General features: G+C 39.4%; 1 protein-coding gene across 1 annotated transcript in view; it reads right to left on the reverse strand.

Moving 5' to 3' along the window:
* FRK (fyn related Src family tyrosine kinase) overlaps positions 1 to 7,911 on the reverse strand; it is a 55,789-nt gene extending 47,878 nt beyond the window's left edge. Inside the window, exon 1 of the mRNA XM_010305905.2 lies at positions 7,037 to 7,911. Within this exon, the coding sequence (XP_010304207.1) occupies positions 7,037 to 7,467 (431 nt within the window). The 5' untranslated portion in view covers positions 7,468 to 7,911. The remainder of the gene's footprint in view (positions 1 to 7,036) is intronic.
* Between the last annotated feature and the right edge of the window lie 9,861 nt (positions 7,912 to 17,772).

A 17,772-nucleotide genomic window follows, 5' to 3' on the forward strand; every position in this document is an offset into this window, starting at 1 on the left:
ACAACAGTTCCAGCTTCTGCTGAGGCACAAAGGGAACAGATCAAAGAAAGTGGATGGGCCTGGGCACTTTTCATAAAATCCTTTCTGAAACAGAATAACGGAGCTAGAGGCACAATTGTTTTGACCTTGTAGGGTATGTCTTATGTTTTTATGGCTTAAACTCTTCCATATAGATATGATCCTACACAAAGCAAGCCCTAAAGTCTTCTATAACCAACAGTGCTTTTTACATGTTACAATATAATTCTTCACAGAGATACCTGACCTAGTTTTTTTTAAAATCAGCCCAGGTTTAGGACTTCTTAGCTTGTCTGAACTGTTGGTTACTATATTTCAGTTCTAAACCTGCTCAGAGATCACTCAGCTCTGCACAGCTCTGTATTGTGCTGCATGGAAAGCCATCAAAGACAACTCCTGAGGAAACACTAACCATTGTACAATACCTGGCTAATGTTTTTGCCAAAAACAATGCTCAAAACCAACTAACCTAGGCTAGCACACACAATGCTTATTCCTACTGAGTCTGAATTAAAAATAAATCATCAAACAAGACTATTGAGTTATTCTGACTAGTATATGGTCTTTGTTTTTCTAAAAGGCACTGTAAAGGCCACTTGGGTTTCACAGTGCTGTAACAAAAGATAACTGGCTGTGTTTGCAGGTTTTAAGGATATTGTTTCTGGTCTTCACATGATTCATTGTCAAATCTGTCACAACAGGTTGATGGAATCTAGTATGTAGTGATTATAAGGTATAACGTACACACTAATTTCAAATAAAGACAAGGTAGGAAGAAATGCTTTCATTTCTCAGAGTTTGAATAGACAATGTTGTATATTTAGAAAACCACATTGCCAGAAAATAGGTGACCTAAATTGGACAATGCCATAATTCCTTCCACCTTTCTGAGCAGAGACAAACATTTTCTGAACATGGGTATACACATGGATGTCCAAATACTGCTGGCACTTTACAAGATCTGACATTTCATAGTTCTGTAAACCATCTCCTTTTGTGTTCAGTGTATCTTTGCATATTTAAGAAATGAGCAGAAATGAAGACAAAGTTTGAGATATGCTTGAAGACAGCACTGCAATGCTCAACCATGACTAAAGATGTGATTAAATTCATGGTCTTTTTCCAGTATTCAATCATTTAAATTCAAGAGAGGCACGCCAAAACATTCATGGCAATTCCAAAGTTGGGTACATCAGATGCTATGAACACAAGGTCAAAAAACATCAAAAGCATGATCTTTGGGCTTTGTAATACACACCCTGTCTCACAGGGCTGTTTTGCCTGGTCATAAAAGTATCAGTCTTTTAAACACTCTCTACGTGTGTGTGTGTATGTGTGCATCCACACACAAAAGCACAAACATAAAGTACATTAATTGAAAGAAAAGACTGAATTTTATATGAGTTCATAACAGATATTTCAGTGATTTATAATAAACACATATTCTGGTGAAAAAAGAAACCTTTTCTACCAAAAACTATATGAGAACGGTTTTCATACTCAACGTAACAGGTTCCAAGAACGTGACAACAACCTACTACTACTTTGTGTAGTCATGTTAGTTATGAACAGTTTTTACAAGTTCATTTTGGTACAAGGGTTACTGCTGATTCTGGTGGTGTCCTTGGGAGTTTGTACTGTAATAGAGAGAGGAATTAGGAAGAGCGGGAGAGAGGTAGCACACCAAAACCGCAGTGGATTACATTCAGATTTCTGAGGTGTTCAGCAGAATCTAAGGTTTCACTTTAAAAAGAGCCTCTAGACATTTTGGCTCTAAATACTGCTTTGAAAATGACCCACATGAACCAAAGAAACCCCACAAGCCTGACACTGCAGAAAGTCTGAAACAGGTCAGCCCAGGGAACACTTTATTGTTCATGTATAGTAACTTGGATTCAGTCAATGTATGAAATAGTTAAAGCTGAGTCAGGTCACAGAAGGTGAAGGAATTATGGTGATTGACAAAAATAACCTACAAGTCGCTTCTGCTTTCAAAGCGTTGTTTAAAAAGCTCATTGTGGAATTGACTGTGAGGTTTCATTGATTAGGTCTGGGGCTCGGTTTCCACCAGCTGGGGAATACCTACATAAGAAATCTCTCTGAAATAAGGAATGTTTCTGAAACTGGCAAAAGTTAAAAGTAATTGCTGTGATCTTCTTTGACCTAACCTACTAGGAATTTGCGTGGATTTACTTCCCTCAGCACAGCAGTCTTGTGTCAATAATGTTGGGATGAACATATGGAATGAGGTTGACTTTCAATAAACTGTCAACAGGTGCATCAGGATTGCAGGAGAGAGCCTCCGCTAAGTACACCCCACCTTTCCTCTAGAAAAAAAAGAATTCATGTTACTTCAACAGTGTTGTTTTTTATTTTTGCCTCATTAAAAATGACTGTACAGCTGGGCTGTATTTGTTGTCCATAATAATTTGTACTATGTCACTTTCTTGTTTAGTTAAAACAACTAGCAGTCATAAAATAAGGGCAGGTGAATGCGTTACTATGGTCTCTGTTTATAGTGCAGAATAACAGGCACAGAAAGAGCACTGAGACAGGAAGGTCACACTCCTTGCCAAGAAAATTTATATATTTTAATCCAGATTTTGGTGTCAGTCAAATTGCCCTTTCTGATAATCATTTGCTAGACATGCAAGGTAAATTGTGTGACTGTGTCTTCGATTGTATTTTTCATTTTTCTTTTTCTGTGTGTTTAAACCCAGAAAGAAGAACATTCCAAAGTCATGGGATGCAGCAGATAGGACCTCAATCAAACTTCCTTAGAAGTGAAAAACCTGTCTGGCTTGTGATTTTGACTACTATCTGTGATGCAGAGAGAAGAAAAGCCCCAAGTGTTCTTACAGCTGTTAATTTATCATTAGCATAGTCTGCGTCTACTTTTGGTCAGATATTAAGTAAAATAATATTTTTGTAGTAACAGATTTATTTCCTCATGAAGTGAAAGTTCACTTTGTGACTACGGTTTGCTAGATAAATGCTTCCACTCCTTGGCTGCCTTGTCCCACCTATCCCAGGTAGGGCCAGGAGAACACACCTGTCTCCAGTGACACTGGGCACAATCCCTTCACAATCCCTCCACCCTGACAGGTTGTTGTTAGTATAAGGAGTACTGCAGGTGCTAGAAAAGCTCAGCAATGAGAAGATGCTTTATTAGTAAATATAAAAATGAAGAGCCTTGTTTCCTGAGTCTGTCCAAAACAACCTTTGTGGTAGCAGGTGTGCATTTCTTGGATGTATTTAATTTTATGCGGTACACATTTGGACTGCAGTGCTGCTGCAGGCAGAACCCAAGCCATGGACTTTTTTTTTCCCTTCCCCTATTCACACAGAATGTTACTGATTTCATCCGAGTCATTCACACTCAAGCCAAAGGAAAGAAGCAAGCGAAACTTTATTTTAATGAGATATGCACAAATAGAAAGTGTTTGACTTTTGGTATAAGTCAGATATATAACAGAATATAAATGTAATATAAATATAATATTATTATCAACATATTAGCAAAATATAAGCAAAGTTTCCCTTCAAGTTTAGCATACAATTTCTACCAATAAACTTTGGTCTGAGGAAAGCAAAACAGTAAAGAAATCTCATTCTTTATCAGTTCTGCTTGAACATTCTGATAGCCAAGGAAACATGAAAATTCCCTTTGTTATAAATAGTATTTATTTTTTATTTTCCCCAGACTGAAGATATTGCACATCCTTTCTTTGCTTTCACCCAGTTGTTGATCCACCTTATCAGCACTACCTCAGTCATATTGGACAGAGTCAAAGAGACTCCCAGGACGAAAAGAGGGACAAGGAAGAAAAGTTTCTCACTTTCCTTCTTACTTTACTTCATTCTCTTTCTTACCAAGGAGAAGTTCAAAAAAGCCTTTCTCCCTGAAAAAAAATCTTCAACAAGGAGACAAAATGGTCTGCTGTGGCACTTGCCAAGAACAAGCAATTACCTAGCATTATCTTTTGCCAGAGAGGACAACACAGATCCAGATGGACTTTTTTATCTCTGTCTTTATCATAAAGACCACGTCAAAATGTTGATAAAAAAGGCTCAGATATATTTTTTGTTAATAACCTTGAAGGCTACAGACAAAACTGAAATAATTAGCAAAAGAAATTTGACTGCTCTGCATGCAGCTTTAAAGCATATATTGGCTAAACTTACATAATGGCCCTGTAATCTCAAAGTCATTCCGTGACTCACAGAATATTTCATGCCCCTCTGCCCCATTATTTAAGCGAATTTATGGAGTATCCATGCATGCATATGAATGCCAATGTTTTTAAAAGTTTGTATACAATCATGCTGAAATCAGCTGCTAAAGAATATGGCCAGTTTGGTTTTCTTCCCAAGCTTCCTAAGAGTCATACCACAAATCAAGTCTGTTTCCCAGAATACTTTAGACAGTTTGTTTTGATCTAATAAGATAGAAATCAGTCCAGAAATAAGCTAAAATTCCCATCATCTCTGCAGTTGTACAGAAACTAGCTGGTGCTAGGGAATGTGCCTTCAACTAGCTCAAAGACTGTTGATCAGCTGTGCCTGGCAAATATTGCAAAGCATAAACACCACACTGCAAATACATGGTATATATGCATTTTGGTGCGTTGACATGTGATAGAGATTGTAAGTCTTCCATTCTTTGTCAGTTCTATGCCGGGACCATAAAGAACTGGTATAAAGGATGGAAGGATGCAATAAAAACTTCTCCGATTTCCTCAAATGTCGATATCATGGCCATTAACAACACCAAGGAGAAAGCTAATTAAAATCAAAATGGAAAGATGAAAGAAGTTAAAGTTCAGGCAGAGAATATGATTAAAGCACTGACTTTTAATTAAAGAAATATTAAAATCACTTTTTTCACCCTCATACTTTTAATTTAGGGAAAACAAGTGTTAGTTCTTTAAAACACCATCATTACTGTTGCTCTTATTGTTTCACTTTGATAACAGAAGTGTGAAATGTAGAGGGTTGGTGAAAGGGAAGTCTTGGAGGAAACTGTGGCAAGGAGTATTCCAGATGGATACAAGGGAAAAAAAAAATCCTCACTGCGAAACTGAAAAGTTTAATGGGAAATGATCCCAAGTAAAAGAGTCTAACCTTATTTTGGCCAGGTTTGAGTTGGGACAACTGGATCAAATGTCCTTCAGAGGACCTTTCCAACCTGAGTTAGTCTATGGTTATATGAAAGGATAACTGTGTGGCCTGACAAAAGGTAGTCTTGTATACTTATTTTTGTTGAAAGTCACTAAAGACTTAGGAGGAAATCTGAGGAAAGACATGTTTAGCCAGATTAGTTTCAGTATGAAACTAAAATCTCATCAAACATTTTGGAGGAATGACTTCATCTGAGAACTGTAAAAAGCTCGCTATTTCCTCCTCTCCACTGTTCTAAGCATCTATAAAGACAATTTTTTTGCCAATACTTAGTCTTCATTAATAAAGGGAGAAAGGTATATAAAAGGAATAAAATGAAATTGATTCTGTAACAAGAAAAAAACAGAGGTTATGCAACAATGCACTTTGGCAAAGTTAACTCCATATTTGATGCTGTAGGTGTAGAAAGATAAGAGGGACCTTAAGAGCTGAGACTGTTGTATAACTGAGCAAAATCACTTTCAAAGTATTAACAGCAAGCAGATATCTTAGATGACTTGTAATAAAACTAGTTCTTGAAAGAGAGCAAAGGCCAAGCTGAGTTGAATTAGAGCCTACCACCATTTCTCTAGCGGTTCAGAAAAAGCCTTCCCTGCAGATTAATTTCTGCAATCGGAAGAGTTCTTTTGAACATGACCATTGAAAGGCTTGTCTGCCTGAATACAGAAATAGAAACGGCTGGTCAGACTCCGGAAATTAAGGTCTTCAGGTTAGAGAGGAATCTTACAGGTGCCCTAAGATGCCTCTAGCACAAATCCTACAGCTGATAAAAGACTGACATAATCATATCTGAGCCAATCTTCCTAGCACTAGCAGTACGGTGAGCAGATCAGATCGAAGATGATGTTTCAGGTCCAAATGAGATTTAACTGAAAAGCTGCAACATCATCCCTCTAAAGTCAAAATTAATTCCGAGACCAATAACGAATGCCATTTCTGCTGTCTCTTTCCACACTGATAATTTTTGCCAAAACATACCTCTGGAACTGCAGTCAGAGCTATTTCAGCAAACGCTGCTTCTGATTGCAACACACGTAAGTAACTCCGTGTCCCAGGCTGACTCAGACCATACACATCCTCACTAGGGAGCCAAGTAACTGATTCCATGTGATTTCTGCTCTAGTTCTGAATATTAAATAAGATTGGACATGTTTTGAGGGGGCAGAAAAACATGGGCTGCATAATTAAACTCTGTGAAACTTCAACAAATTCATTTCATACTCCATTGCTATATCCAGTCTTTTGCCCTTTGCAGTACTTACTCCGGTTCAGTTTGTCCTGAGAGTACAGATTTGCCTCCAGAGAAGAAAGAGATAATTTAGAGGAAAACTTGAAGAAGTTATCTGTTAGAGACTTACTATTTGTAAGACGATTTAAATGTGTAAATGTGTAAATGTGTTAAAATTCCTGAAACCCTGATTAACTGGGAACTTTGCAGCTGGTTAGGCTGAATGCTATTTTGGGCAGGGGTCATATCTTTTCACTCTATGGGAAGCATCTGACACACACTTAACGTTATACAAATGAAAATAATGAACCATCAGAGCGGTAACCAACCTGATATTCCTAGATGCTTCTTAAACAGGTGATCAGGGTATATCAGAGAGGGAAATGATTTAAACCAAAACCCTCAACACTCTGCCTTTTGCAATTGATTTTCTTCTGATCACAGTGTCTTTTCCTTGCACATGCTGACCAACGCTATCACCAGTAGGACCACTGGAGGTTTAGTGTGGCAGGGTACGACTCAGCAAGAGAAAAGGCCGTGACCTCCTGCCCCAAACCCATCTAACCTAACAGAAAAGAGACTGAGGTGTGTGTTTTGTGAGTTACTCACGGCTCAGCTTCGATGCTCTGGTCAGCAGCTATGTAGTTGGCAGGGATGTAGCCCTGGAGCTTGCGGCCAGGACAGACTGACCCTGTTGGCAGGAGAAGCCTAGCGTACCACCAGCCCTCGTGGGATGCATCCAACACTTCAAGCTTATCCCCGGCTTGGAAGCTCAAGTCCTCTTCAGTGCGAGCCTCATAGTTGAAGAGTGCCACAAATCTGCAAATATTCACCAGATGCTGGCCAGGCAGTGGAGGTAAAGGTTTCTCTTTTATCTTACTGTCACTGTCTTTCTGTCCTGCTTGGATGTCATGCCTTACCACAGCAAGGTTGGTGAAGACTTGGCCACCTTTCTCATCCTGCTCACTGTCTCTCCCTGAGAATAAGCAAGGGATGTAGGGCTCCAAACAGGAACAGTGCTTCTGACAAAAGTTTCCCATCCTGTGTCCTTGTGCCTTCCTCTGCTTCTGCTGTTCTTTCGCTTTTCCCAGTTGCAATACCCTTAGACCAATTTTTGCTCCATCAACATTTTAGCTTTTTGCAGGATTTCTTCTCCCCCTCCTCCTCTGGCACAAAATGAAACGACTGCTGGCACAGCTGGAAGCTGCTTTCTGAGCCCCACTGAGAGCTCATTACAGGCAGCTCCCGGATCGGGAGTGAAACCTGAGTATCCAAGTGCCCGAGCACATGTGGAGGGAATTTCTCACTTCCTCTTTGGAACAGGAAAGCAACACAACAGCCAGCCTGGGCTGATCTCCGGGAACGACGGGGGAGCGTGGACCCTTTTCTCCCACAGCGAAACAACGAAGTCAGAACATCCAGGCAGGGAAGGCTTCTCAGCTCTCGCTGCTCGGGATGAGTGTTTCCTTATCTCAGATGGGATCCTGTCATATGATCAGCGGTGAACGTCCGTAACTTCTGTCTCGGTAATGATTAACCAAGCTTGAATATTTTTTTTTCTGTTTCTTGTTTTGCGGTAGTTTCGGTTCCCGGTGGGAAGGCTTGGCTCGCCCAAGGCCGGCAGACGCCCTCACCTGGAGCACACCTGCGGCTTCTGCTCTCCCTCACACCCGGCACTTTACCCTGCCGAGCGCCCGCCCTTCAAACCAGTCCTCTGGCTTTTTTTTTTTTTTTTTTAAATTTTGAGCTCGGTTTGGCACTTCTTACAAGGAAAAGTAAATATACAGGACTTACAGTAATACAGCAATAGATTTTAATCCATCCCTTATTCTGCATTTTAAGGAAACAAAGGCACTAGCCGAAAAAATTGCTCTAGGTCGTTGGCTAATTATATCAACCAATATAAAAATAATGGTTGTCTTCCGGTCACCATGTAAGCCAATGAAACTACATTGACCAGTATATTCCCATTTCTAAAGCACCTGTAACCTGGTGTACAGACCGAGCACAGGCAGCCCGGAGGGGCGGCTGCCACGTCCCAGCAGTGCAGCCCAAGCTGTGTAACAGCTGGGAATCGCCGCGGCCTGGGGGACACGTAACGCTTGGGGCAGGAAGCACAGGAGATAGCCTGTCTGCTCCATGCCGTGGCATTTCAGTAAGAGGCAAACTCTTACAGATAAGAGGTCAATCAAAACCCACACGTGGACCTATAGCATCCTGGTGATAAAGAAAACTGGCTCCCATCTTTTTTGTTTTTTCTTTTTTTATTTTTCCCCTGTCAGGAATAACTGCTGTTTTCCTAAACTATTCACACATGTCTCTCTGCTCCATTTAGAGTTGCTGATTTCTGTTGCTTTACTTTACTAGAAATAAAACCCAACTAAATAACTTAGAAACCAAAGTCACTTGTTTTCACCATGTGTCTCAGTCAGTCCTTCGAATGAAGAGACCAGTGGCACAGGCAGAAGCCTACTTGATGGACTAGGGACTGTGGGATTACTGAAAGAAGTCTTCACTGAAAGTTTATCACTATCAATCAGGTGCATCTCCACTGAAGAGGGATGGGGAACTGCTTACTCACTCCTCTTCTGCAATGCTGCAAAAGAAACTGAATAAAGTACAAAGTACCATGCACATTAAGTGATCACCAAACCTCATAATCTGTAGTGGACAGACTGGGTCTGATAAAACAATGACATGCTGATTTTGCCGGTTATGAAAATTGTATTTAGTTTCTGAAGTACTACTGACAATGATTTTTCCCCACAGCAATTATTAATCATTACCAAGATCAATAAGAACACAGATACCCAAGAGAGATTTACTTTTCTTAGGTCTGATGGACAATATCCAAAGTTGAGAAAGGCCTGTGTTGAAAGAGAAACTATCTTTATTAGTCTTGTTTAAAGAATTATCTACATTTACTGAAACCAGTAAATACTAGAAAAGATGTATTAGATAATCTAGGGGTTTTTTAGTTTGCATATTTGATTGGCTTTTCCTGTAATGTGTCATGGTTCTGGCAACTTGGGCATTAATCTGACAAAGACTAGTATACACATTTACTGCACAGAACAGCTTTTCCATGACCATGGAGCCACTTCCATCACAGCGAATCAATCTCATCCACAGCTCTTTTCATGATCAAGACCCATCTTTACACTCAGGTACACATACACATTAGAAATCACATTGCATTCACTGAGATCACTCAGATACATATTTATAACTGTAGCTAGGATGGGACTTAGGCCTACAAACAGTTGTGTATATGAATATCTTATCTCAAATAAACCCAGGCATTAAATTTGTCTTCTATCCCAATTTGTGCCCCTGCCTGGCTTTACAAGACCAGAAAGACTTTTGCTAGAAGTGATCAATAACTATAAATCAGATTACTTTCCTCCCAACTAGCTCTTCAGGATCGGTTCTATTTATGAAACAAGCAGACTTTTACAAACAGCCATGAAATTTAAAACTCTCCTCAAAAAAGAGAGAGAAGTGAGGTTGCTGAGAACTGCTGAGCAGATTCCGGAGCCCGTGTGGGGCAGGATCGAGGCTGAGCTGTGGTGGACACACTGCAGTGGTGCCTCTGCAAAGGTCTTTGTTTCCATCCTGGTGACTTTATTGAGGATTCTCTGCATTTCTGAAAATAAAGCAGTACCCTTTATGTTTTAGAGACTATATAATTTTATCACAGGCAAGAAAAAAAAATGAACATGTAATAAAAATGTTCTTGCTGGTTTTACTGAAAAAACAAAAAAAATCTGCTAAATCCCATAATCCTAATTTTCATGCTCACAGTTTGGAACAAATGAGGATAATCATGTATATTCAGGAGCTTTTCAATATAAACTACTGTCCAAGTCCTCTGCACTGGTATTACATATAATTTAACAGGATAATATTTGCAGCACCTATTGCTAGGCTTAATTTAGTTCTTTTGCCTTGCATCCCACTATATTTTCTTCTTGCAAAAGGAGGCCAAACAAATCTGTATTGCTTACTGGCCTTCTGTATCTTTACTTAATTTGTTTTGGAGGCTGTGTGTCAAATCAGAAATCGTCCAAATAAATAAGCTACTGGATGCAAAGTGACTGTGAAAGACTTGATCAGATATATTGATGAATTTTATTAGCAAAAATGCTTTGAGAAGGACACAGGAGTCTCACCTCATTCTTACAGCCAGCAATAGCTAGTGAGAAAGATGAATTTATTGTGACCAGAATGGCACATTTACAGTACGGGTACTGAAATATAGTATTCTGGTCCCTATATTATTAAAAAAATCATTAATATTGCAAGTAGTCTCTTGAAATATGCAACACCTTAAAACAAAGATGGATCATTTACAATCTGTGTCTGACAGGTTCATATAAATTTAGATTTTAGAAAAGGAAACAAATCTATTCAATCAAGTAGTACTTTCCCCCTTCAAACTAGGTAATTACCCACTGCTTTTAAAGTGTATTTCCTTGTTCCATAAAGAAAAAAGCCCGCACTGATGCTAGAGGTTTGAGGATGACAGATGTGTGAAGTTACTTTTTATATACTATATGTTGCTTACAAAGTCCTATATAAGTAAGACTCTTGCAAGGAGCCTTACCCCTGCTTAAAGGATTAATTTGCAGTGCTCTACATCCATTAAATCAAATTCTAATTAACTTAAAGTCAATATTCTTTAGGCCTTGTTTATTCTACAAAACAATCATGTTTAAACATGGTGGTGAAACATATTTCTCTTAGTCGCCTGAATGGACAGAAAAATAATGTGTTAATATGATATGTTTCAGTAAGCCTAGAACAAACCTAATCTGCAACACTGATAGTAACTGAAGTGCATGTGGAATGAGGTACTGCTCTGCATGAATTAAGGCATCACACTGAGTCGTATTAAATAAGTAAAGATAAGATTTGAATCCATAATTTTTCAGAAGTCTTGTTTTGATACAATTTTTATTTGTGTTCCATGCTTTCAAAACCGATTTTGTATGAGTTTTCATTACAGATATTTCCTATGTTTATTGATCTAACTATTGGTATAATTACAGAAAACCTTAGAGTTTTAGAAAAAATTACCCTCTTCCACCTCATAAATATGCTGCTCCATATCTCAGAGACAGGGAGTGAACATTACAGAGCACCAGGCTTTGGTACTGGTGATACATGATGTTTGAAACAATTCCCCTATGCCATGCAGAGAAGAATTACAGTCCGAACGCTACTCTGCTGGGGAAAAAAGAATATTCCAAGGCAATATCCACCAACAATTTTGTCAAGAAATGTGAGTCAGTTCAAACTGAAAATTGAAAAAGAGAGTGGTTTTTCTTAAAAATAAGATGAGATCACAACAGAAATAAACATTTTCCTCCGCACTTGTTTCAAATTTTGCAAACAGGAAAAAACTCTGTGTAGGAAAATGAGAAATTAAGATATAAAATACAAGAATCATAATTAAATAATATATGAGACTGCTGCCTGTAGCATCACTTTCTACATTGTATAGTCTTTTTCAACTCAGTAGTTATACTGCTGCATTAATATTTGCTAATTTAAATATCTGACATAATATACCTCACTTAAAAAAACTTCTTTATGCATCATGATAAAGCAAGTCAAATCTTCCAGCAAAGTGAAATATTCAAATAATATGATCTTTAAAGTAATTAGAAGAAAAGCAAATACATACCAGTCTGAATATGTGGTTGGGAAAAAAATTTAAATGATTAAACATTTTAAAGTTGTGGGTATTTAAGGTAACAAATGGAAATGAAGCACAGTGGGTTTTTTATTACAGCTGTCTTTTCAGCTATATTTCTTTCCATTTGCACTTTAGAGTGGAACACATTACCACAACTTTGTAGCTTTTTTAATAATCCTTTTAATCAGCACTTCCATTTTATTTCCGTAATTTGCAAATTGCCATTCTTTTCAATGAAAATAAATTGTGTGCGTAATTTTACTCTTGACAAAATTGTTTACTCTTATTGATTAATCGCATTCTTGGTTTTGTATATTATCTTAAACCATAAATCCAGAAAGACATAAAGTTATATTTGATTCGGCATTTTCCAACCTTAAATCTTTTGCATTTGTAATGAGAAAACTCTGGCTATTTATTTTCATAAGGCTGATCCAGTAATCCATCTCTACTCTAGAAAACATTAAAAGTACATTTTCATGTGCTTTGGTGACGAGAGTTGCTTATTTATTAGCTGAATTGGGGCCTAAAACAGGCTACATCTGACAACAAATGAACGCAGAGGAATAAGGCTCTGTCAAGGAGTGACAGAATAGAGACTCTCTCTATTTCTTCAAACAATCAGATCTCACTCTGCTGAAATTTAATGCGAGTTTTGCCATTATCTGCAATGGGACCAGACCTCAGCCATTATTTTTCATTTTATTGTACATTATTCTAAATGATATACAGCGCATAGTGTTAAAAATTGTAAGTTAATTTGCTTTCTATGAAGCAGCCTCTCTGAATAAAACCACGCTGTAGCTCTCTCAGGCATGAAAAATACTTCTAATCGAATCCATCTCTGAGTGGGAAAAAATATGGCAAATGGATGACAAAGAATTATCAGCAAACATGACTTTGCCATTTTTTAAGAAAATATATTCCAAAACTTACCCTCTTATGGATAGTTTTTAAATTTAAAAAGTGTACATATTTACGGAGATTTTATGATGGGTCAAGATTATTTCTCACATAAGTCTATCAACATTCGCATGCTATGCCATGGATGACTTATCAACATGATTTACCATCTTTATCTTCAGAAGTTGGAATCGCATCAAGAGAAGCAGAGAAGTCCAAAGAGGGATGGATGGAAAGGAACAGTGTATCAAAGTCCTGTACTCTTTGTTTCACCTGTGAAAGAAAGCGGGTATTTTTTCCCAAAAGTAAAATTCGCACCCTCTCCTGATCTCTAAATGTGGAAAAGGCAGTTTTAGGGCCAAGGACCTAAAACTTACAATTAGAATATACTGATATACAATATAAAGGAACACATCTTTTTAATTGCTTTAAATTACTGAAATATTATATGTAAGAAAAAAGTAGAAAAACATTACCTATTAATTTTAGAATAGAATAGAACAGAACAGAACATTTCAGTTGGAAGGGACCTACAACAATCATCTCGTCCAACTGCCTGACCACTTTAGGGCTGACGAAAAGTGATCCAAATGCCTGGAAGTCCTGGTGGACATCAAGCTCTTCATGAGCCAGCAACGTGCCCTCATGGCCAAGAAGGCCAATGGTACCCTGGGGTGCATTAAGAAAAGCATGGTCAGCAGGTCAAGGGAGGTTCTCCTCCCCCTCTACTCTGCCCTGGTGAGGCCACATCTGGAATATTGTATCCAGTTCTGGGCTCCCCAGTTCAAGAAAGACAGGGAACTACTGGAGAGAGCCCAGCGGAGGGCTACAAAGATGATTAAGGGACTGGAGCATCTCTTGTATGAGGAAGGGCTGAGAGAGCTGGGGCTGTTTAGCCTGGAGAAGACTGAGGGGGGATCTGATCAATGTTTATAAATATCTAAAGGGTGGATGTCAAGAGGATGGGGCCAGACTCTTCTCTGTGGTGCCCAGCAACAGGACAAGGAGCAATGGGCACAAACTGGAACACGGGAAGTTCCATCTGAACGTGAGGAAAAGCTTTTTGCTGTGAGGGTGACCGAGCACTGGAACAGGCTGCGCAGAGAGGTTGTGGAGTCTCCTTCTCTGGAGATATTCAAAACCTGCCTGGACATGATCCTGTGCAACCTGCTCTGGGTGATCCTGCTCTAGCAGGGGAGTTGGACTAGATGATCTCCAGAGGTCCCTTCCAACCCCTACCAATCTGTGAATTTGTAAAAACCCTCAGCCTTTTAAGAAGGACCTTAAAGAACTAGATGAAAAGAATGGGAAAATATAGTGACAGCCTCCAAACAGAAGGCTGGTGCGCAATGACATGGTTCTCACATCTGCTAGGAATAGGACATTATGTAAGAAAAAAAAGATGCATTAGAGCAAAAGAGACTTTGTTTTGACATGGGGGGGGGGGGGGGGAAGAAAATTCCGAGTGTTCTGTGTAAGGACTGTTAAACACTGGAAGAAATTGCTTCAGTGTATCTTTGGTCCTTTTTAAGAAGTTAGACAATGGACTATTAGGGATGTTTGTAATCCAATTGATCCTGCCCCAGGGCAAGATGACTGTCTTTAGGTGTTTCCTAGTTCTGTTATCTTCAAGTCTGTAGTTTTATAGTTGTGGCATTTCCCACTGGCTGTTCAATAGCTCTGTTCTTTTGTGAGGACTGTGTATTGAAATACATCAGATTTATCTTTTGTGCAATCATTAGCAAGTGTCAGGCTTGAAACGTGAGCCTCCAACCTACTTGAACAACTCAGAAATCCTCAGAATGTCTGATTTAGACATATTCCAATTTTACTCATGAAAAAATCGAAGCCATAAGCGATTAAGTTATCTGCACATGAATACACCATGAATGAATGGGAAATAAGGACTGAGAATTTAGGAGTCCTACTCTGGATTTTATGTTTAAAATTGTAAAAATAAAATAATGGTATGTTCAAAAAACCTCGAACCGTACAAGAAATAAGGCAGTGTCCCATAGATCATAGAAACTGCACAGTTCTCTCACCATAAAATACATACAGGTCTACTTTGGAAGTATAGCTTCCCAAAAAGCCCATATTTCCAGTACAATTTCTTTCGACTAAATGTAGCATCCATCCAGCTCAAAAAAAAAATCTTTCAAAGTACCTTTAGACAACTATTCAGAGTTTTAAAATATATACTCACTAAGGGTCCAGCAATCAGTCTTGGCTATTAATCACTCTGACAAAATCATCGATTTTAATTTCCTTCTTTCATGTTTCGTGGGAACAGCCTGAGTTAGATTACAAGATCTGAGAGAGGTGGTACGGACAATAAGCAGGCTTTTGAGAGATTCTGAGCACCTAGCGGATTACTGTCTGTTTAACCTTTTAATGAAGTCTTGGGTTTAGCTTTGGGAATCTTGTTTCTAGCAGCATGAGTCTCATCTCTATGGTGGTGAGACAGAGAATGTAACCAATATTGTACTGGGGTGCCAGATGTAATCAGATGTCCCACTCCCAGTAGGATGCTATAAATTGTATGTGTGTGATTCTACTGAAAAAGTTAATGTGTCCATATATTGTGCCATATAAAAAGGCTACTGAACAACCCAATAAATAGTAAAACTTCTGAAATTGCTAGAATTTAATCAAATCTTAAGTCCTGGTCAATAGTCAAGTATGCACACTGGGCTTCTCTACCTACTAACAAAGCACCCTGTACATCACAGGGGGATGCCTTGAAGATTATGTAGTATTTTGCTAAATTTTTAAAGGTCTACTAAAGAAATAGTAAGTGCTAGTGACTCTTTTTCAAAGCGAATATATTCATGACAGCTTTCGTTCTCTCACAGAGAACCAGGATATCCTTGAAATGAATTAGTGTTGTTAGATCTACATCTACTAAAGCATCACTCTGTAATAAGTCAGAAGCCTGATTCTGTATATTCTTAGCTTATTCCTCTGATGGTTCCTAAACAAAAGTGTTTCCTTCTAAGTGTCGTAAACTTGAAAACTTAGAACCAAATCCTGCAATCCTGTTTGACTTTTAAACATGTGAAGAAGATGCTGAAAGTACAATTTCATGCAATACCCCAGAAACATGTCTTGTACCTGTGTGACTACCACCGAATACTAGTGAGTGCTTCTTTCAAGCTGTGATTGCGGGGTCAGGAATGAAGCTAGCTTTATGCTCCCTGCAGGAGTTAAATAGGTACAGCATCCTTATGCCAAAGCAACTGCATTGTATTTGAAGCTGACTGTTGATCCACACGTAAGAGAGGAAGCAGAAGGGTAGTGGTGCATTGTCAGGAACTGCCCGTAAGATGTGTGATGGCTTTTCAGGAGTGGTTAAGGGTGGTTGTGTGCTGTGGCAGCACCAAAATGGCTGATACGTGGGTCTGCCTGAGATGGGAGTGAAGTTAGAGCAACAGCAGTGTTTGGAGGCTACCCCAGACTGCAGGAGGATAAGGGGAGCTCTCAGGAGACGTGTATGCAGAGCTCCCTGAGCTGGGCCAGTCGGGTGAGCCTGAGATGTGGGCTCTGTCCTCCTGTCAGTCGGGGATGGTAGTAACAGTTCTCAGATGGAGAGTTTGGGCTGTGAAAAAGCAGGGAGTTATCCCAGTGGGGAGACTGGGCATCGTGCTTTAGTGGGAACGGCGGTACTGTCAGTGCCGGTTGGGGACGCTGAGATGTGAGGCACTCCTCTACCTGTGCATTGAGCAAATTCATGGGTTAAAAGCTAAATCAAGTGCAAACCTGAGGTTCTAGCTCTTACCAGTGTGCTAAAATAAAATATTAAAAAAACCCCAACACTTTTTGGTTTGACTTATTCTACTCCAAAAATATTTTCATTTGTTTTTAAAAACAAACAGGGAAAAATCTAGAATGTTCTGAGCTTACTTTTGAGCAAGAAGGTGTTACTTGTCCAAAATGAAAATGCTTCATGTTTGTTCAATTTTTTCTTTTATTTTCACCTATTACTATTGCATACCCTTCCGTAGCTAAATGAGGGGCCCTTTTCTTTTTTTGTTAATTAAACTCTTACAGCCTTTGTTTAAATAGGCAAGCGGCTGCAACTGCACAGTCAGGAAAAAATATAACTGACAAAGCCAAGTTACACAGCCTTCAGAAAATAAAATCGAAGTTTAAGGAAAGTAGAATGGATTTAAGGTGACGGTAATTCAAAGTTAACTTGCAAGAATGCTCCATTGTATTGTAATGCTGCCCTCTTAAGGACAAAGAAAGCGAGGAGCTGGAATACCTGTGTGGCCTACAACTTCTATGTGACAGCAAAGATTTATTTGAGGTATTTGACATGGTTCTCCTGCCTTTATATATGTTACCAGACTCTGTTATGTTCTTTTTGCACTCCAGGGCATGTTAGTGCATTCCTGTGCTCTAAAACTACATGGGGGTAGGATCCTCTGCGTGGAAAGCAGGCATGAGGCATAAAGAAAAAATGCCCCTTTGCATGTCTATCAAAGGCTTTGACACATCAGATCTAGCACATCACACGTGTTTCCTGCAGGTCACTAAACACAAGGACACAGACTATGGGCAGCCCCAGTGCCCTGTCCCGCCTGCTCCGTGGGGTCTGTGTGCCCACGGGCAGCCCCAGTGCCGAGCCGCGGTGGCCGGGAGGGTGCAGCTGGGGGTGCGGGGGGCAGCTCCCTCCCGGTGGCCTTTCAGCCCCGGCCCTGGCAGGAGGAGAGCCACACCACTGGCAATTACATCTCCT

This window comes from Balearica regulorum, chromosome 3 (assembly GCF_011004875.1).
Source record: "Balearica regulorum gibbericeps isolate bBalReg1 chromosome 3, bBalReg1.pri, whole genome shotgun sequence".
NCBI lineage: Eukaryota > Metazoa > Chordata > Aves > Gruiformes > Gruidae > Balearica > Balearica regulorum.